This window comes from Engystomops pustulosus, chromosome 1, assembly GCF_040894005.1.
Source record: "Engystomops pustulosus chromosome 1, aEngPut4.maternal, whole genome shotgun sequence".
Lineage (NCBI taxonomy): Eukaryota > Metazoa > Chordata > Amphibia > Anura > Leptodactylidae > Engystomops > Engystomops pustulosus.
In genome coordinates, this window is record NC_092411.1 from 154,510,860 (window position 1) to 154,532,946 (window position 22,087).

The 22,087-nt window shown below is 39.9% G+C and overlaps 1 protein-coding gene across 2 annotated transcripts in view; it reads left to right on the forward strand.

Annotated features, from left to right (window-relative positions):
• The first annotated feature begins 613 nt into the window (after positions 1-613).
• The window catches only part of APC2 (APC regulator of WNT signaling pathway 2), a 55,854-nt gene continuing 34,380 nt past the window's right edge, over positions 614-22,087 (forward strand). For both annotated transcript variants that reach the window (XM_072111971.1, XM_072111978.1), the window contains exons 1-3: positions 614-714; positions 1,525-1,597; positions 19,923-20,081. In XM_072111971.1, the coding sequence (XP_071968072.1) occupies positions 1,592-1,597; positions 19,923-20,081 (165 nt within the window). In that variant the 5' untranslated portion in view covers positions 614-714; positions 1,525-1,591. The remainder of the gene's footprint in view (positions 715-1,524; positions 1,598-19,922; positions 20,082-22,087) is intronic.

Sequence of the window (22,087 nt, forward strand, 5' to 3'; positions counted from 1 at the left end):
GGCATTGTAGAGAGATGTACGGAACCAAGCATTGCATCTCATACCTGCAATCTGAAGAAATTGACACTAATTCATGAAATTCTGTACATACATGTAACACCAGTATAGAAAAATCTGTAAACTGGTTGCTCATCTGTATATATGAAAAGACAATAAAACCATTTCCTCAGCATTTCCTTTGCATTAGGATTACTCTAGGGGGTTGTTATAGGCTTGAAGCTTTCCTTAGCAAATGATGGATGTTACAGTCAGATCATTTGTGAAAGCAGTAAAACAATTATCAATAAAAAAATAAAATGCTAAGGAATAATACAGCTAATAAAGCAGTGGACAATAGACACTGTAGAAGAATTGAAAATTATATAATTATTCTATATTACACATTGAAACTCTGTTTTTGATATTTTGAGATGTTTTTCATAGATCTGTAGACTTGATTGCATGTGTATTCTAGTAATGAGGAGGAAGATGCAGGGACTAACTGATGGAAGAGGGAATAGCTGGAAGGATGCTGAGAGAGGGATGATGAAATAATACAGTATGGAGCACCAGTGTGACTGAGAGAGGAGGAGGAATGTGTTCAGAGAGAGGAGGGATTGGAAATACAGGGAGGGGGAGGTGACACTGGTGGAGGGAGAGAGAGAGGAAGGATTCATGGAGGCAGCTGAGAACACAAGAGATCTCAGCATCCTTTGGATTTCTACATCATAGCAGGTGAGTAGGATGCAGGAGAATTCTTCTATCTTCCTAGAGGCAAGAGTGAAGGTCACTAGGAGGAATGTTGGTCGCTCCTATAATTTCTGATTTGTTGCATTCCTTGTTACAATAGCAGCTATAGACAGGTTATCAATGGTGGAAATTAACTAGACTCTAACTGGTGACTCAGTGTGTATAGTGAGTATAGGAATAAAAGGATATTTATGGGGAAAGGTGGGAGGTTATGAGGATTAGTGATGGATGGAAGTGGGTGGGCTTAGGGACGATTGCATAGAACCGATTTTTCTTGCCATTAAACAAAGAAATTGTGAGGTAAGTAATGGGCCTATAATATATGCAGGTGCATGACGCTGGGTTATAGTGCGGCAGATCACATAGAGGAGACATGGATTGTTTGTGTAAATGTGTGTGCTGGTTATGGAGATGAGAGATTCTGAAGCATCCATAATATTCTATGTACATGCATCTGTGGGGAGGATTGGAGAAGCAGGAATCCATAGGTGTAGCCATGTACATTCCTGTCTCCAGATCAGGAATGTACTTAAATGGATCTACAGTAAAGATCTTCAGAGAATGTCAATAGCATCCTGGAGAATGGAACTCTATGGAATCTGGGGATCTGGAATAGTGGTAATTACACTATGTGGTAGGCGAGTTTATCTTTTACCGTCGGTAGTCAATAATAAAAGGAGGCCATGGGCTGGGCTTGGCGTGACGTCAGTGTATTTGTGGAATGTAGATTATTATTTGTATCTCATAAGCAAACAATCTGATTTTACATTTGTGAAAATTGTATTTTGTCGCCAGAATGAAGAATTTGGTGGATTATCTTTGGCATTTACCCTGAGGATCAAGCTGACTTGTTTTATCTACAATGGAGGTATGAAGCATTGAGATCTTGAAGAGAGTTTCCTGTAATGTTGTAGGCAGTAACTATTAAGTTTTGGCAACTGTTTGTATTTTCACTTTATGTATATTTGATAATAGATTATAGATTAAAAAGGTATTGTATTGCTGGATACTGGTGGAGACATGTCATCTATAGGTTTTATTTATTATCTTTCTTGTTACAGCTGACTATGGGTTTCCTATGTCAGGTTACTTTAAATCTGCTACAGTAAAATTAGAACAATGAGGGTCATTTATCTTTAGTCGGGACATTTGTGTGTGTCTTTCTTTGTTTTCTCTGGGGTTTTGGAGTTGTTTAATTTATTTCAGGTAGCTGAGTCTGTTTGTTTTATGGACTTCTTTTTCTTTTGCAATCCTAGTCTAAACCCTAAAAAACACTATTTTTTTTTGCAACCCTATTCCAAACATTTGCCTACGTCTGCTTAGGACTGGAGTTTGGAGTGCCAAAATTGTACCATTTTACCATTATTTGTTCCTAAATTGCGACATTTTTATTTTAACTATGTATGTGGCACAACACTTAAATATTCTTGCATGTCTGAGGCCCCTTCCACACTTGTGTTGCTGATCACGTCAGAGTTTGATCAGGGAGCGATCAGGGTTTGGTCAGTGAAAAACTGACATTTTGCATCAGAGTTCAATCAGTTTTCAGTCAGAGTTTGTTCAGTGTCTCAGTTTTTCACGCACGTTTTAAATGCAATTCAATGCGTTTTTCACACGCAGATAATGCGTGTGAAAGGACTCAGGACTGAGCTCTATCTTTTCTATGGCAATTGGTGCGTGAAAAACACGCATGCGCACGTGCATGCGCGTGAAGAAAAATGCATGTCTGAAAAAGCACATTGATTACAATGGGTCAGAGTGCAATGCAAGTTCTGCACGTCAAAAGCACGTGCGCGTGAAAAACGCAAGCGTGGAAGGCGCCTAACTTTACTAAAAAAAGGTCACACATATAAGAGAAAAAAAATGATAAGATAATTGACCCCCAATATGCCTTGCTTTGAAAAGATTGGAAAGCAGATATTTTGCTTTTTAATTATCTTACATGCGGAAAAAACACTACCTTTCCAGAGATTCAGGGGTGGAATCGCTACAGAAACTTCAGTGGGTGAATGTATGAAGATAAACCCAAAATTTGCAGATACAAGGAAGCATATTTAGATTGCATAGAGAGGCAGATAACAACTTCAAATCTAATCTATAAACCCACTGTGAAACTTAAACCAGCCTAAGACTTTGAAGTATAACTCTCTGTTGATGTTACTATTGACTATGTTGGGCTGAAAAGACATACACACTCATTGATGAGAACAGGGAGTCCTATGGGGTCCGATTTACCTCTCTCGGCCCCATTGTCGCTCCCCAAGGTGGCCATGGATGGCAGGGCTGCACAATTCTTCTCTATGGAACGCCACTGTAGGCAATCTCCTTGGAAAAAAATTTAGCAAATACCCCAATGCGTTCAAAAAGTCACTAAAATACAACTAAAAAGGTGCATCAGACTAAGATAAATGACCCCCTATGCACCGAAGAAGTCTTGGAGATGCCTGTGAGAAGAGCGGGTTGTAACATAGTAAAGCTGAAGGTCCTGTGAGGAACAAAGATTTTGTGTGGGAAGGTATTGGCTGATTAGTTCAGAGATATATAGACGGGTCAGGAAATCTACCACCTGGATGGAGGATTGTAAACCAAGCACACTTAGGCTGGGTTCACATCACATTATTTATGTCGGGAAAGCGCTGAACATTCTGTCTGTCAAAAAATGCACGATGGAAAGACATAGTAAGCTACGTCTTTTCATCCTAAAGCCTCAGCGTGAGCAACGAATGCACTTAGCGGGGACAATGAACGGACCCAGTGATGTCACTGTCCATGTTAGGTGTATATCATTGTCACTGTCCATATTAGGTGTATATTTCTCCCCCCGCATTCAGGGCAGAGAGGGGGTCACTGGGCGTACTGTGGGATACGTCTGTGCCATACGTTGTAAGGACACGTCGGAATCCTCCTGATGTGTCCTTACAACGTATGGTAAATAACGTTATGTGACCCCAGTCTTACATGCTGCTGTGTGCCGCCTCTTGCAGGATGTACTCTGCTTTTAACTTCTTATGAAATTGTTTTTACAAAAAAAAGGGTTTAAAAATATGCAAATGAGCCCAAGGGTTTGGAGCTTAATTTACATCTATGTTACAAGGGCATAAGAAGCTAAAAGAAGAGAGGATCCTGTCAGATGGGGCCCACATCAGCATGTAAGTGTGCTTGGTTTATAATCCTTTATCCTGGTGGCAGGTTTCCTTCAAATTGAATTTGCTGTGTAATGGGTAACCAGTGGAGAGACTGACAGTGGAAAGACTGAGAGGCACTGGAGAAGCGAGGAGACAGATGGATTAGCCGGGCAGCAGAATTAAGAATAGATTGAAGGGGTGTTAGAAAATTAGCTGGGAGACCACAAAGAGGAATATTGCATTAGTCCGAAGGCCGGATGCGAGAGATTGAGGCGGCAGGTTGTAGTAAGGGCCTGTATGTTAAGCTTAAAGGATAGGCCAGAGTCAAGGCAGCAGACTTTAGGGACTGGGGATAATGTGGAGCCATAAATTTTGACGGATAGGTCTGGTGGGAGGAATGTGTTAGGTGGAGGAAAGAATATGCTTTCTGTTTTGTCCATGTTAAGTTTTTTAAAACTGAAAAAGAAGAAAGAGAATATGGCTGATACTCTGGAATTCTGGCTAGAAGAAAGCTGGGAGATAAATATAGATCTGCATGTCATCTGCATAGGAGTGGAAAGCATTGGAGGAGTATTTAAAGCCATGGCACTTAATGAGCTGTCCTATACCAGAGGTGTAGATGGAGAAGAGTTGTGGTCCTAGGACAGAACCTTGACAGATAGCAACACAGAGGGGGAGAGTTGAAGAGATGATATGTGAGCGATAGACACTGAATGTCCGTTTGGAGAGATATGAGGTGATCCAGAAGAGGCCCAAGTCAGTGATGCCAAAAGAACATAGCAACTGAAGTAGGAGAGAATGGTCATCATTGTCAAAGGCAGAGGATACATAAAGAAGAATGAGAGCAGAATAGTGATGTTTTGTCATCCACTATGCTGCTATGGCAAACCTGTGGCGGCTAATTCACTGCAAGAATTTCCGTGGACATGTCCTTAGTGAGAAGATCAAGGCTATAAGAGATTATTTGCATTCTCTCTAAACTGATAATTAAAACAACATTTCCCAAAGAGTAAGTAACTTGGTTATCAAACAGGGTCATGAATAACATTTCCAATGTTTTACAAAAAGTTTCACCTTTAGTCCATTATTTGTGCCCTTGTCCATATTAAATTAACTTTATGAGTTATGGTGAAAAATGTACTCTAAATCCCACTTTTATTCATTTAGTTGTTCTATAATATTAATTGACATAATTTGTTATGGCCGCATTTATATGGCCCATAGCTGGACACAAAGTTATGTGGTTGTATGGTGGAACTGAAAATCTGTGATAATATGGGTGTAATGTTACATTTGAAATAATTTGTACAGATATAATGCACTAAATAATAACATATGACTTATAACAATGTAATTAGGGATTCCCTTATCTATAAGACTCAAGGGCAGATTAGCCATTGCCTCTACATGAAGTAAACCCAAAGGGGGCTATTTATCATTAGGCAGGCTCCTAGGAACACTTCTATATCTGAATTTGGTGTTCCGCTGCCCGTCATATTAATTAAAGTGACTTTATACCTTTAGTTAATGTTTTTTTGCTCTACTTGTGTCTTGGATTATTTTTCAAAAAGTCGCTAAATGCATGAAAAGTTCCAGCACATGTGCCAGCTGGGGACTGGAGTGACTTTGCAACAATTAGAATTAGCCACAAATCTGGAATTGCACTAGCGGATAATAGTCCTATGTGACTTTTTAGCAGTGAAAAGTTGAAAAAGCCTGAATGTGAGTTTTTTGAGATTTTTTTTACAAAAAAAAGCCCAGCAAAATCAATGATGAATAACTCCCAATTGTGACGATCGCTTGGGACCTCAATTTGGACCTCAATTGGCAACAGTTCATAATGTACTGACTTGACCCAAAGAATGGAGAGGTCTGTAATTTATATAGTAGAATATCACACTGTATGATCTTTATACCTTTATCCCTACTATATATATGTGTGTGTATATATATATATATATATATATATATATATATATATATATATATATATATACTGTATTTATCAAATACCCCAAAATATCTATACAAATTATCTAAAGATTTTTGTTCAACTCAATGTCACTGTATTTCATTTATCTTGTCGAGTCTAAATTCTAGCATCTATCAATCTATCTATCTATGTAGGATTGATTAAAGTGGTATTCCCACAAAGACAAGTTTCTTAAATGTACTCAGGATAACAAAATATCATTCTCTAATTCAAAGTTATTAACAAAAATACAGCATTTCACAGATATTATTCCAACCTGTCTCTGTCAGAGCTAGTGTACACAATTTTGGTTGCCCCTGGACCCGACTCTGAATCTTCTGACTTTAGTGTTGGCAGACTTGTTTGTCTGTCTGGTGCTGCACTGAGCTGAGCTTCTCTGTGCCTCTAGCCCCCAGCCTTGCATTCCAGGTTGAGCTTACATACGCACACACACACACACACACGACTTCCTGCTGGCGTGTGAGGAGAGTAAAGCTATAAGCTACAGACAGATAAGATCTTTATCCAGGGGAGTAATATTTTCCATGCTGGGAAAATGCAATTGATATATATAATATCACTGTATTGATTTTAGTTTTTCTCCAGTATGCTATGATATCCCTCTTGCAGCATGACTTATATAAGTTATTTATAGGAACCTGGCAATTGTCCAGTGTGGGTAGTGAACCAACCTACAAAAAATCTATATGATGTACCTGTATGTCTGGACCTAAGACAGCTTTTGTGTAATTTTATTTCAGAAATTAATAGACTAGATGATAATAGTAAACTTTGTAATTTACTTCATTAAGGAAAGCAGCTTCTCTGTGCCTTCTTTCTGTCCATGAAGAGTTAAATCTTTAGACACTTTATCAGGTTCCTTTATCTTTCAGGTGTCAGTGAAAGATAGACAGAAAGCTAGTTTACACAAACTGCTTAAAGGAAACCAGTCAGGGAAACTTGGGACACTAAACCACCCACAGGTGACACAAATCGCCCTTTTGAGAGTCCATTTTTGGCTGCTATCTAAAAAAAAACTTTATACTTACCTAGAGTTGGGTCCACTTAGACGCATCACATCCATCTCTTTTGTTCTCTGCGCCTTCATAGTACTTTAATGAAGCCAGAGCTGTACAATATATAATATATATATATGGGCACTTGGACAATTGTCACAACGGTTCAATATACAGAATTTGTGTTACCAACAAAGTGGTGATCTCATGTGGCATGTCATCCTCAAGTAGATAATCACTTGTATAAAGTTTTTTGAATACTGATTCCTTGTCTTATCCTCACAGAATTTATTAGTCAGTATTTGTCAGAAGTATCAATATAAAACACACATTATTGTTGACCAATCACAACGGCCTTCGTTTTTGGCAGGTGTAGTTAGCACTACAGTGTAAGAGACCTCTTTTTAAAAATGCAGGGAACGTGAATCCTTCATAAAGACCTTTGGGACTCAAAGCTCCCAACCTATAAATCCATCTGGCTTCCAGTTACCTTGACTGCCGTGAGCTGACCACTATACTAGCGGGCACAACATTTATGAAATTACGTAGTGTAATCCTGTCTTACACAAGTCACACAAGTCCCTGGCCAAAGCGCAAATGGCATTCTACGGCATATATGCCAACGCCGAATAGCGACGAGACATTGGTGTTTTAGTAAAATTGGGGGAACACTCCATAAGTATGAGTAGGATATGAATAGCGTGCATGCGCACCCTTCAGCCGGCGGGGGCTGCCAGGTAGAAAGCGCGTACGCTCTACTTTACAAATAAGATTTACCAGGGTGGAGGTTCTTAATCAGATGATCTGAGTGCACTTGTCATTGATTGGCTAAACCGTACAGACCCCGCCCCCCCCTGGAATTGCATCCTAACAGAGTTACTAAATGCAGCATTTGTAGCGTGCATCCCACAGTATAGCCCACGCATCCCTGAGGGCGCCACGTTAGGTGGCGAAACACGTTAGGACTATTATAGGTTTGAATTCAGCATTGTTTGTGACTGTCTAGCAAGCTACTACACCTTGAACTCAAGGTGTGAACAAATGAGTTAGCTAGCATGTGTGAATAAGAACGTAAGTGAATATGCAGTGTGTGAGATTAACCATCCTCTTCTAAATTGGGGGAGTGTTGGGGGTTAATCCTCAATACGTTTCTGAGTAACGTACACTGAGAAATAATCCTGGTAACATAAAGCACATCGGTCAGCCTGATAAGTTAAAACATACAATTATATTGTAATGCAAATGATTAGACAAAGCAGATAGGAATATTTTCACTGCAGGTGTGATGGGCTTCTGCAACCTGTTTTTAGTGAAAAAGAAGTCCATGCTGACAGGTTCCCTTTAAACTCATGTTTTATGTTAACTTATGGTTCTTTTTAGTACCACTGTGGTCAAATGCAGATAACTCAGACTCCCATCACGTTGCATGTCCCTATATCTTTGTTTATATTTTGTCTATGATGCTGTGTTAGGGAAGATAGAGAGTAATGTGAACAATGGCATCTCTTCTATGCAGAATACATATAAATAGGAGTAGTATAAAGGAGGCATTGGTCTGGGTCATTTTAGTTGAATTATCTATTTATCTTTCCTGTCTAGGTCTGGATTTTTAATATATACTTTTCTGCAGACTATTTGCTGTCTATTACTTAATGGTAATAATTAAAATGAGTGATATATAGACTTAATAGGGGAAATTTATCAGTGCAGTGCAGTGAAATAATCACAAATTCTCATTGTGACTACACCACCACCACACAATGTGGGTGTGTAGGGCTGCGGCCGCCGGCATAGTGGCAGCTTTCCATGTATCACATTGAACCTTTAGATCACAGAACTCAGCTTCTATCCCGTTATCTCAGATAGGACAGTATAAACCAGAGATAGTGTACCATTCTACCATGGTACCATGTATGTTGCCTTTGGAAGTCAAATTTATGGCCATATTGGTTATTATTCAGCTTTCCAACAGGAAATGCAGGTTTTTGGATTACAATTTGTGTTGTAGAAAACATTTTTTTTCAGTGCTGAAAATGGCAGTTTTATTACCTGTTAAATCTTAAGGAGAATTAAAACTACTTTAAATGTATGCTGTTTGTGTGGTATCAATAGCATGCAGTGGAAACACCATCTTGTGTTTTTGACAACCATCCAGCCCTGCAGCCATTATATGTGAGGTGCATTGTGATAAAGACCAATCACAATCTTCACTGTCAGTTCTGACTTGATGTAAGGCTGATTTGCATATAACACATCAAGCCTCATCTTTCCCCTGGGATTTCACAAGATTAACTTCTTTTAAAAAAAAAATCAATATGTTTGGTGTTGAAGGTGTTAAATGTTCATGTGGCACAGACCAGTGCCTCAGTGAAGGCAATCAAAGGATCTTTCAGTGTCAGTATTGGGCCCCCTCTCTCTTGACCCTTTGACGCCTCCGGAATGCAATTTGGTTCTTAGCCTTCTGGGGTTTAATGCATTACGTCATGTCTTTGTTTAACTGTATTTGGCTGGGAAGAAGATTTTAATGCTAATATCTTTCTTTGGATTATTTTTACATATACTCAGTGTTCTGTGGGAGGTTGATTTATCTGGGCTTAGCCAATAAATGCACATAATAAAGATTGGAAGGCATAAAAAGGAGCTGCACATCCCATTTGAGAATGTTTTGATCTTTACAATTCCTTTTTATATCAGGATCTGTCCAGAGTGCTGATCCAGTAACCCTGCCTCTGTCACACAAGTTATATTTTTATAAGGTGTTCCTCATATTCACTGCCTAGGCTGAAAGGGCTGTACTGTACATGCATTAATAATTGTCAGACTGAGGCCGTAATTCAGGGTCCGCATAGGGACAATAGTAGGATTTATGGGAAAGAGGGGTGGTGGCTCTCCCTTATTGTTGTTATAATGGGCTTCTTGTTTCTCTGTCTGGGAGAAAAATCTTTCTACAGTCTATAAGAGCTGCCCAGGGAACACTGGCATTATCTGTTTCTGGAACTGCTCAGCAACCAGCACATGTTGTAAGCAGACGAAAAATAGTTGTGGGATTCCTGGTGAATACAAGAAAGTGAATGGGTGCGTAGTATTTGACTACGCTGGTACTTATTCAGCAATGACTGTATCACAAAATAGCATTGTGCTATAAAAAAACACCCAGTACAAGCCTTTGTTTGGATTTTTTCTTAATTTCCATAATTGCATGTTACATGGCACACCCACCGTGCCTTGATTATACAGATGCAAGGCTCTTGGGATTCTACATATAAACAGCTAATTTAAAGAACTCATTAATTTCTGCATGTGCCCCAGATGGTCACCCAGCAAAGCCTCATGCCAGCTCTTTCTAGAATTTCCTACATGACTGAACCTACCTCACACACTAGCATAGCTGCAGGGTCACACAGTCGCCTGTCTGCTGAGACATTGCGAGATGCTTGACTTGCTCTGTGTCATTTTTTCATTTTCTTGGCTGAATTGATCTCCCTGGTAATTCAATACCTTAATCCTACTTGTGTAATTATTTTGTGTTCTTTTGTAATTTATGTGATTGCATTGGTTAATGTAGTTCACAGCCCTTCCACCTGCCTTGTTCTGTGATTTTTTTCAGATTTTATAAGATGTGGCTTTTTTTGCACATTACATCTAACACATAAAGCTGTACGTGTGTATGTCCGCTAAAGGAATCTACACCGTCGCGTTTACAGTCACCAAATTTGGCTCTCAGGGAATGTCATAGACTAGGTTTTGAGCTGAAATTTTCACTCCGCGCTTTCCGAAATCCACTTATTAACCACCATATACAGAAGCCATTTGCTGCTGTGGCAGTTAGAAGCTAAGCCGTGAGTGGTTGCTATTCTGCCACAGGTCATTAATATGATCTCTGAAATTTGATAGGTTACTATAGGCAATGAGTATAGTACAGCTTATGTGTGAGGTAAGTTGTGAAGTAATATGTGAGGTAATATGAGGTAATATAATAACCACCATATACAGAAGCCATTGTCTGCTGGGGCAATTAGCAAACAATCACAGCTCAGCTTCTATTTTGAACACAAGTCATTAACTGAGCTTTAATAGGTTACTATAGGCAATGAGTATAATACAGCTTAGGCTGCGTTCACATGTTGTGTTTTGTTTGAAAAACGCAAGTGTTAACGCAATGTTGTGATGAGTGAGTGAAAGAGAGACAGCCAGTGAGTGTGAGTGAGAGACCGACAGGGAGAGTAAATAAGAGACAGAGAGCAAGACAGGTAGAGTGTTTGAGTGACAGAGAGACAGCCAGTGAGTGTCAGTGAGTGACAGAGAGAAAGGCGGGGAGAGTGAGTAACAGAGAGAAAGGCAGGGAGAGTGAGGACAGAGAGAGAGGCGAGGAGAGTGAGTGACAGAGAGACAGGCGGGGAGAGTGAGTGAGAAACAGACAGGGAGAGTAACTGAGAGAAAAACAAAATTCTATTTTGTTATAGCTAAGAACAGTTGTTTACTATCCTGGGCAATGCCGAGATCTACGGCTAGTAACATAGTTTTGTGTCTCGGCTTATCTAGGGCATAATGTCTACATTTTCCTTATTATTTTTTTTTTATTTTTGTGTATGTTTAACTGCTAGCCTAATATTACCCTTTAAATATTATTACAGTCCACCTTACATAAAACAAATGATGTTTAGCAATGTTTCATGTTTTTGATGCCAAAAAGCAGACTTGCTACAAGAGACAAAATGTGAAAACAAATTCAGAAAGTCAAATTACCAAATTTAATACTTTGTTATATATCCTGTACTGGCAATGACAGAGGTCAAATGTTTTCTGTGAGTCTTCACAAGGTTGGCACACATTGTTGCTGGTATGTTGGCCCATTCCTCCATGCAGATCTCCTCTAGAGAAGTGATCTTTTGGGGCAGTCGCTGGGCAGTACAGACTTTCCACTCCCTCCAAAGGTTTTCTAGCGAGTTAAGACACTGGCTAGGCCACTCTAGGATCTTGAAAAGCTATTCCTTCATTGTCCTGGGAGTTTGCTTAGGATAATTGTCATGCTGAAAGTTTCATCTTCAATCCCTTGCTGATGCCCCACTCATTCTTTCATGTACAAGGATCAGTCATCCTGGTCCCTTTGCAGAGAAACATCCCCAAAGCATAATGTTTCCACTCCCATGCTTCACAGTAGGTATGGTGTTCTTTGGATGCAACTCAGTATTCACTCCCCTCTAAACACGAAGAGTTGTGTTTCTACCAAACAGTTGTACTTCATCTGACCATATTACATTCTCCCAATACTCTTCTGGAACATCCAAATGCTCTCTAGCAAACTTCATACAGGCCAGGATATGTACTGGCTAAAGGAGGGGTACACATCTAGCACTATAGTATCTGAGTCCCTGGCGGCCTAGAGTGTTTCTGACGGTAGCCTTTTTTAAGCTGGTCCCAGCTTTCTGCAGGTCATTCACTTGGTCCTCACATGTGGTTCTAGAATTTTTCCTTACCGTTCTTGTGATCATTTTGACCCCACGGTGTGAGATCTTGTGTGGAGCCCATGATCAAGGCAGATTATCAGTGGTCTTGTATGTCTTCCATTCTCTAATTATTGCTCCCACAGTTGATTTCTTGACAAATAGCTGCTTGCCTATTGCAGATTCAGTCTCCCTAGCTTGGTACAGGTTTACAATTTTGTTTGTGGTGTGCTTTGACAGCTCTTTGGTCTTCACCATACTGGAGTTTGGAGTGTGTCTGTTTGAGGTTGTGGAGAGGTGTCTTTTATACTGATAACAGGTTCAAACAGGAGCCATTACTACAGGTAATGAGTGGAGGACAAGGGAGCCTCCCAAAGAAGAAGTTACAGGTCTGAGAGAGCCAGAAATCTTGCTTGTTTGTAGGTGACAAAATACTTACATAACAAAGTATTAGGATGAACTTTTATTATTGACCAAATACTTATTAAACATCAGACTGTGATTTTCTGGATTTGTTTTAACTCATCTTTTTAAGTGGGAGAACTTGCACATTTGGTGAAAGACTAAATGCATTCTTTCCCTATTGCCCTATTGTATGTTATTAAATGGAAAGTTTTGTTTGCACATACTTGTAACAGCAAGTATATGGACCTAAGCCATAAACAGAGCCATGAGCTTTTAGTACCTATGAGGTCCACAGAACTATATGAATGGGATAAAAATAAAACAGCTGGAGAAGCTTTTTCCTTTCCTTCCAAAATAATATAAGTCACTGAGCATTACCAAATACTGTAGATATTGCCCTGTCTTACCCTGCAATTTAAGGTACATTTACCTTATAAAGCTGACCACAACCTGTCCCCACTAACATGAGGTTAACAGATAAGCTGTTGTGTTCCTGTAACGAAACAGAAGAATAAAAGGCCCAAAGAGAAACGTGAACATATCCTGACAAATCTGTTTTAGGTCTCTTTCACACAAACATATGAAAATGACCGTTTGCTACTGATACCATACAATTTTCATACGGATAGCATGCAACTACCTTAATTTTAATGGGCAATATGGTCATCCATTTAAATGGCCCTACTGTACAACCCATCATAAAAAATATAGAGCATGTCCTATTTTCTCCAGTATTTCCATTCCGCATGCCTTATAGAAGCCTATGGAAACATTTAAAATAGGTGTTGCATACCCGCTGCATATAGTTTTCAACTGTATGCTACTGAAAATATGTTCAGTATCCAGGGAGACCAGAACCAGTGGGAGGTGCATTATGTCAGCCAGTCATCCTTTGCCAGCCCACCATATTTATAGGCATATAGTACAGATACTTTGACATACAGGCGGTCCCCTACTTAAGGACACCCGACTTACAGACAACCCATAGTTACAGACGGACCCCTCTGCCCACTGTGACCTCTGGTGAAGCTCTCTGGATGTTACTATAGTCCCAGACTGCAATGATCAGCTGTAAGGAGTCTGTAATGAAGCTTTATTGATAATCCTTGGTCCAATTACAGCAAAAATTTTGAAACTCCAATTGTCAATGGGGCAAAAAAAAAAAATTGTCTAGAACTTCAATGATAAAATATACAGTTTCGACTTACATACAAATTCAACTTAAGAACAAACCCCCAGTCCCTATCTTGTACGTAACCCGGGGACTGCCTGTACATGCACATATGGATGAAAAACCTTACGTATATACGGATTCATACAACATAGAAATACAGGACTGGAGAAATAATAGATTTGTGTGAAAGGGGCCTAAAAAATTCTCTTAATAACTATATGTGTTTTTTTCTTAATCCAATTACAAATGATTGAGTGGTTAATGAAGTGAGTATGGTTGTGTAGTATGCCAGTGTCAGTCAATACAGGGGCTTCTTCATCAACACACACATAACTGGTAACACCCACTTGCATAACTGTTCATACAATAGGAACTGTTATTGCAATAGGCAGACTATATAACAAAACAGATAAAAAGGCAAGGAATTATAATGGTTAAAAAGTGTTTCTGCTTCATTCAAAAGTGATATCATAATTTATATGTACTGTACAGACAACATATTTCTGGGTCTAAGCCCTTCCTCAGGTCTTTCCTCTACTGGAATCCATCGCTGAATTTAGAGTTAACCTATCACCTATAAAACAAATATGGTATACACCTCTGAATCCAGAAACATCCGTACATATCCAGAAATATCAAACATTGCATTCATCGCTATTGATTGTTCTCTTCAACATTCTATGTGCACCTACAGAAATTCTCTACTAGATAGTGATGTGATAGAGATCTCGCGCCAGATTAAATTTTTCACATGTGAAAGTGGCGAGTGAACATGGATTAATTTTTCTTTTTGGGTCCAAAGTAAATAGCAAATTGCATGATCAAATCATTATTTTCGCAACTCAGCAGATTGCACAGTAGACGCCATATGGAGGTGAGATTCTCAAGCATAAAGCAATGTGTCTGGCATTGGTCATAGACTGGCATTAGTCATAGAGGCTTTGTACCAAGCATCCAACAAAACCTCAACTTTTTGTTTTATAGCTTGCATATGTGATTATTAAAATAAAAAGGATAAATAAATAACTAATAGCTAATGTTATCAAAATTATTAATTGCAATTTTAAATCTGCTACTGTAAATTGTAAGAATAGTAGATGTTCCATACAAAGTATGAAGCTGCAGTCTAAGTACATTGACTCATGAAATCCATAATGACTTCTAATAATTTTTTAAATCTCTTTTTATTGAACATTTTAAAAAAATGTTTACATAAACCAGGGAGCAATGGCATCGCAAGATAACAAAGTTTATTGAATCTTGGCATTAAAAACACAATGCCAATAAAAGAAAAATGCAAGGGAAGGAGAAAGAAAAGCAGAATATAAAAAGGATAAAAAGAACTTAGTTTTTTCAGTTTGGAAGACATATAGGCTGAACTACAGAAGAAGGTTTAATAGAAACCTCTAAAACAAGAAAAAAAGACTGGACTGTGGATAAAATGCTGATAAACAGTTACAAGGACTCAAAAGTCACCGTGTTGATATAAAGGTAAAAATGGGGACAGAAGGATGGTCTTGTTTCAATCAGATCTGCAATATGGACTCTGCAACCTACCCAAAAAAAGATAGATTTGTAGATCAGTTGTAGTGACGAGTAGTAAGAAGACCATTGGCAGTGTTTTCTATTATATACACAAACTGGTTAAGTAAATAGATGGTAGGAGGGGATATATTTGATGTAACAAATATTATATCTATTCTTTTTAACCCCTTATTACCGAAACTTGTTTTCAGCTTAATGACCAGGCTCGATTTTTAGAATCTGACATGCGTCATGATAATTGGTTATAACTTCGGAACGCATTAACTTACAGTAGACATCTCTGTACACATTTCCCGTCTGACCAGTGCTTCTCTGACTTCTACCAGCAGGATCTTGGAATTGTTAAAGAGAACCTGCCAGGTGGATTTGGGACCACAGGTCCTTATGGTGTTTATACTTATTCAGATGTGAGTCCAATGAGGCACAAAGGACTGACATCCAGAGCTCTTGCAACTCCTCTCTCAATGCTTCACTGAAGCTGGAATACAGGAATGTTTTTTGAGGGTAGCGATCTGGCCTTTAGGTTATTATTTCATTAACACACATTTGCAGTCTGTGGGGAAGTAAAATTTGGGGGGGGGGGGGGTGAAGGGAGGATATGCACTATGGAAGAAGTATTTCACTGTAAGTCCTGAAATGTCCGGGGCTTAGGGGCCCTGCATTGAATATGCACCACATATTCCATCTCTTGCTCGCTCTTGCCGCATGCATCTCACAATTGAAACTTGTAAAAATCTAACTGTTGCTCTGATTCACTCTCGTCTAGACTACTGTCTAGACTACTGTAACTCCCTACTTATTGGACTTCCACTCACTAAACTCTCTCCTCTCCAATCTATTTTTAATGCAGCATTCACCCTCATCCACAAAGCTCTGCATAATGCTGCACATCCCTACCTCTCCTCTCTCATCTCAGTCTATCTTCTTACCTGTGATCTTTGCTCTGCCAGTGATCTTAGATTAATCTCTACCTTAATATGAACCTCCCATTCATGCCTCCAATACTTCTCTAGAGCTGCACCCATTCTATAGAATTATCTGCCGCAGACTATCTGACTAACACCCAAGCTCCAAAGTTTTAAAAGTACTCTTAAAACCCATCTCTTTAGGCAAGCCTATTAAACACGTTAACTGCATGAAGTTTTTACTCTCTTTACTAACCCATCCTGTGTGCTCCTCCCATATGTTATCCAGCAACCACCAGACACCAAGCTTTAGGCTTTTCTGCAGTCCCATTCACCTTGGACTTTATATATAAGATGATTGCTAATGACTGGGTCAAGTATCAGCACCTCTATTTATTGTATTATATTTTATTCTATGCACCATAGACTGTAAGTTCTTGCAAGCAGGGACCTCACTCCTTTTGTTACATGTGAATGTCTGTGCTATGTCAAATTTTATCATCCCATCCCCATCATGGGACTGCAAGAAATACATCTTACAAAAGATACAGGAGTCTTTGAAAAATTTTATGCCCAACTGTATTTCTCTAGGGTAAATTATTCTATAGTCCAAGTGGAAGACTACCTGAGCGGAATAAAAATGCCCAGGAGGCACAGGATCTTCTAGAGGGGCCTATAACATTAAAAGAGTTAGAATAGGCAGCCATGAGAAATATTCAAGGAGTATGGGGATATGCTGAGGAGGCCAAATTAAAAATAAAAAATCCTAGCAAAAGTGCTGGCCAACTGGCTGGGTAGAGTAGTGTAGTCCATAGTTCATCAGGAACAAACGGGATTTATCCCATCGAAATCCATTGTTATTTATGGCACGGCATATACGGCACCTCTACTTAAACATGTAAGCGACACAGGAGGCTGTGGAGGATGCGGTTGTGATCTCATTAGACTCTGCAAAAGCCTTTGACCAGATTGAATGGGAATACTTGTGGGCGGTATTAAAGAAATTGGGTTTTGGGTTGAATTTTGTGAAATGGGTCCAATTCCTGTACAGGGCACCATTGGCATGCGTAAGTGTTAATGGGATGGTATCTGGGCAGATTACAGCAGGGAAAATGCTGCCCACTGTCCCTGCTTCTGTTCACAGTGGCCATCGAGCCTTTGGCTTGTCTGGTTCGACAACATCCTGGTCTGCGAGGTTTTAGATACTCCATTGGGCGGGGACCTTTTGCATTATATGCAGACAATTTACTTCTATTCCTTACTAAGGTGGATCAATCCCTGCCCATAGTCATGGAACTTCTGTCTCAGTTTGTATATTTTTCCGGGTTACGTATTAACTGGCTTACATATTAAGACGGCTCTGCGCGTCTATTAGATCACTAATGGATTACATTGATCTGTACTTAGCACCCGTGTTGAGTGTAATGCGCTCTCGAGTGTTGGGTTGGAATAAGCTACCCCTGTCAGCCCTAGGTCGCTCCAATCTAATCAAGATGGTTCTGATGCCGCAGCTACTCTATGGGGCAGATTTACTTACCCGGTCCATTCGCGATCCAGCGGCGCATTCTCTGCAGTGTATTCGGGTCCGGTCGGGTTCACTAAGGCAGTTCCTCTGACGTCCACCAGGTGTCGCTGCTGCGCTGAAGACCATCGGAATGCACTGAAGTTCACCGAGCCATCGTGGGTGAAGGTAAGCGCGTGTCGAGCAACATTTTTTTTTTTTTAGATGCGGCGGTTTTTCCGAATAAGTGGTTTTTTTTTACGACCATGCCCCCGATTTCCGTTGCGTGCATGCCGGCGCCGATGCGCCACAATCCGATCGCGTGCGCCGAAATCCCGGGGCAATACAGGGAAAATCGGCGCAAAACGCAAATCGGGCCCTTAGTAAATGACCCCCTATATCTTTCATAATGCACCAGTAAGGCTCCTGAGGTATTGGTTTTGAGGAATACATAGTTTGTTTTGGGACTTGGTTTGTAGGGGTACCTAGAATAAAACAGGAAAAGCTACAACTTCCTAAGGATAGGGGGAAGGGGGGGGGGCTGGCGATACTGAATGCATGGGTCTATTACCTAGCAGTGCAGTGTGAGCACTTTGGTGGACGGGATGCGCCCCAACGGCAGCCCTGAAGGCTGGGGTTCACATAAGTTGTTATAATTACTTTGGAAAAACATTTTTCTGTATTATTGCCATGATATGACACTGTAATATCTTCTGTGGTATAAGCATCAATAGGGGCGTTTGATTTAAAAAAGAAAACCTTGGGCAGTGAATCTGCTGTGTATCTAACATCAGTACAATATCACAGGCTGCCAAATCCAAGACTGACCTGAAATGAAAAGATTTTTCTATTTGGATCAATATCTATGATGTCGCTATAGAAAATCCAAGAACAGCACAAATTCCTGAACAAGAATCAGCTATGCTCCTCGGAAAGTGTGTCACTAAGAAACAGCACATGAAATGGTTCTCTTTATCTCATCTTTCCAGGAGATCACATCAGGGGGTTGCAATTGGTTGTTGCCATGATATTTTCTCCGCAGCCTTTCGCTGTGATTGGTGGACTTCAACAACAGTTTAGCTAAATGGGGTCGATTTGAGTTCTGTATCCACAGACGATGACATCACAGATGTAATGCTACAGAACCAATGAATTCTCATGCAGGCAGAGACCTGCAAAGATTAACACCTTCATTGCCGCAGATTTGTTTCTGCAATGTTATTCTTACAGCTATTCAGTCTTTGAACTCTATATGGCTTCAGTGTTCAATATACTATGTTTCATGGCAATTGTGTTATGTTCACATCACACGTACATCCATAGACTAGAATGAGTCTAATTTTTGCCAATTTGATATTTTCATCATGCTAGTCAATACAACTGTTAGTTTACAATTGTTTTGGGGCTGTGCATGGACTTTTTATAAAAGGAGGAGAGATATTTGATTGTGGACATATTGTGGCAGATTTATCAAACGTATCTTGAAGTAAGACAGTGTACAGTTAGACTAGACATTGGTGCAGTTTACAACTGTTTACGTATTCTATATTTGCATCAACTCAGGTTTTAGACAAAGTGGGGCCTCAAAATAACTATTTTATGAACAGTCACATAAAATAAGAGGCTCCTTCAGTCCTGCACAATAATAACACATTGGGGCTTATTTACTAAGAGTCCCGTGGCCGCATTTTCGCCGGGTTTTCTGACTTTTTGGGGATCGCGTCGGGGATTGTGTCGCACATGATCGGATTTTGGTGCATTGGCGCCAGCTTTCGTGCAACAGAAATCTTTACCCGGATATTTAACCAAGGGGTATTAAATGAGCAACACATCCTCTTTCCCACAAAAGTCTACATGCCGGGGGCCCCATTAGGACAGGGGGAGCTGAGCAAATGCCCAGTTTGCAGCCCCATAACGTCGGCCCTGCATCTGCTATTAGCTGGCTAAGTTTATGCTAGAAAACTGTGTCAAAATTTGGGTGCTCTTTTCCACTCTTCTCTTTTGTCTTACAAGTTTCCAAGTGTCTTAAACTGCTAAAACCTTGATTAATGTGGAGCAAGGCATTTAGGTGGTGCAAATTATGACAGAAGTCCTGTATCACTGCAGGTGTGTTCAAGAATTGGACTAGTTGGCCCTTCTGCCTCCTACGATCAGCTTGTTCGTCAGGTAGAAGACCTAAAGAAGGAAAATTCCCACCTGCGGAGGGAGTTACAGGATAACAGCAGCCAACTGAGCCGCCTCGAACATGACACTTCTGACATGAAGGTAAGAGTAACAAAAAAAGGTAAATGCACTAACATATGTGATATGTTAGTAGATGGTAGGGGTCCATAAGCTTTGACTTCACTGATGATTACAATGAACAGGCCTGCTTGACTTTTTCGAGCACTATGGCCTTTCAGCTCGGAGCACGGCTAAGCAATGCAAATTCATTTATTTCCTGAAATAAACAAAAAGGGCATCAAAGCTTGGCCATATAGAAAGCTATGGGCTCAGGTTGTGAAAATGCCAACAGTTCAACATGCCCCTTTTAATAGTGTTTGTTGGGGTCCCATGTAGCTTACAACTTCATTGATGGCATATGTCAGTAAGTAGATACTTATCCAAAAGGAAATTTTTTTGCAAAAAGTGCAAAATATTTTTTGTAATTTAAAATTTCCTATAACTTTTTGTAATCAGCTTCTATGCCGATGCAGGCTAAACAGACAACACTTTGATACTGTAAATGACCATAGGTAGCCAATGGCAATTTAGCTGATCCAAAGTCTGATCCTGCCTTCATCCTGTCCACTATATGATGTCTACTAAATGATGTCCATATGTGATGTAAAATCTGCATATTTGCCACTTCAGATGTGTGCACGACAGATCCAGAACAGTTACAGTAGCAGTGGAAGAAGATCGCTTGCACATGTTGCGAACAAATAGCTGACTTGCAGGGCAACTTTCTTATGCTGAGCGTATTAAAGAGGACCTGTCACTCCAGCTCTACATGAAATGTAGCAGTGTTAAACTGGTAGCTTTATAGGAACCCTCCGATAAAGCTAGCAAACACTGCAGCGCCATACCCTCCGAAAAGTTTACAGCAGTCTGGCGTATATTCATGGGGGGGGGGGGGGGAGGTCCAAAGAGGCGGTGGCTGCCACATGAAGTCTGGCAGTCACCGCCAGCCTATAGAATGGGCGGGGCGGTCCGGGGAAGAAGCAGCGTGTAAGTATGTTTGGGTTAAAACTACTAAATTCATATGGTTGATGCCCTTTAATAACAGGCTGTGTAGAGAAACAGCCCTTCTACGTTGACATATTTAAAAGTCAATTTACACAATTGCTTGGCTAGACATTGTCTGGTGATAATTATTAGTTTTATACAGATTCTCTCATTTGCAGGATAACGAATGTAGTTGCCTTTTGATTTTTAGGCAAAAATACCCAAGTATTCAGAGATCGCAGTGGTATACGGATACATTGTTGCATGATGGCTGGTTTCCCAAGCAATGCATCATTTCAAGGACATCAGACATTTTTTAGATTGACTTACTCATTTAATATGTGGTTATCAGAAGTTATTAATGCTGAGTTAGCAGAGTGTCATCCATTTCATGGATCTCCTCATTTCTCATCTCTCTTTTTCTATTTGTCAGATACTAGTAGAATGTTCACAAGCTAAATGAAAGTGTATATAAACCTTGTACCCTGATAATCTAACCACATTGTCAGCCCACTCTGGAATTTTACACTGACCATCACCAAGATATAGGAGCTAAAACAGCAATAAAGCTGTGTAAAATTGTAAAGTAAGGGCTGTATATTTTATCATTGTAATCCCAGCCAGAACATTTTTGGTCTCTGTGACAACTGGATTTTAAAAATGTTGGGTTGTCATAAGAACCAGGATTAACACTAAAGCTTCATTACAGACACCTTTGATAACTGTTACAGCTGTTTATTCTAGCCTAGGACTAAAGTACAATAAATTACTAATATCCAGTGGTCCGTTTGTAACTAGGGGTCGTATGTAAGTCGAGTGTTCTTAAGTAGGGGACCGCCTGTATCATTAAATATTTCCCTGGATGTTAAGGATTTTGACATCTGGATGACTTTTTGCTGCTAATTTAATTTAATGCTGCCCACACTGGGCCCTGCTACCAAACAGTATGATGCACTCCCCCCGAACCCCCCCCAGCCACTGGCTTCATTATATGTATGTGTTCATCTGTGTCTGATCTGAAAGTTTGTTACATTTCCCCTTCCACTTCACTAGCCCCTATAATT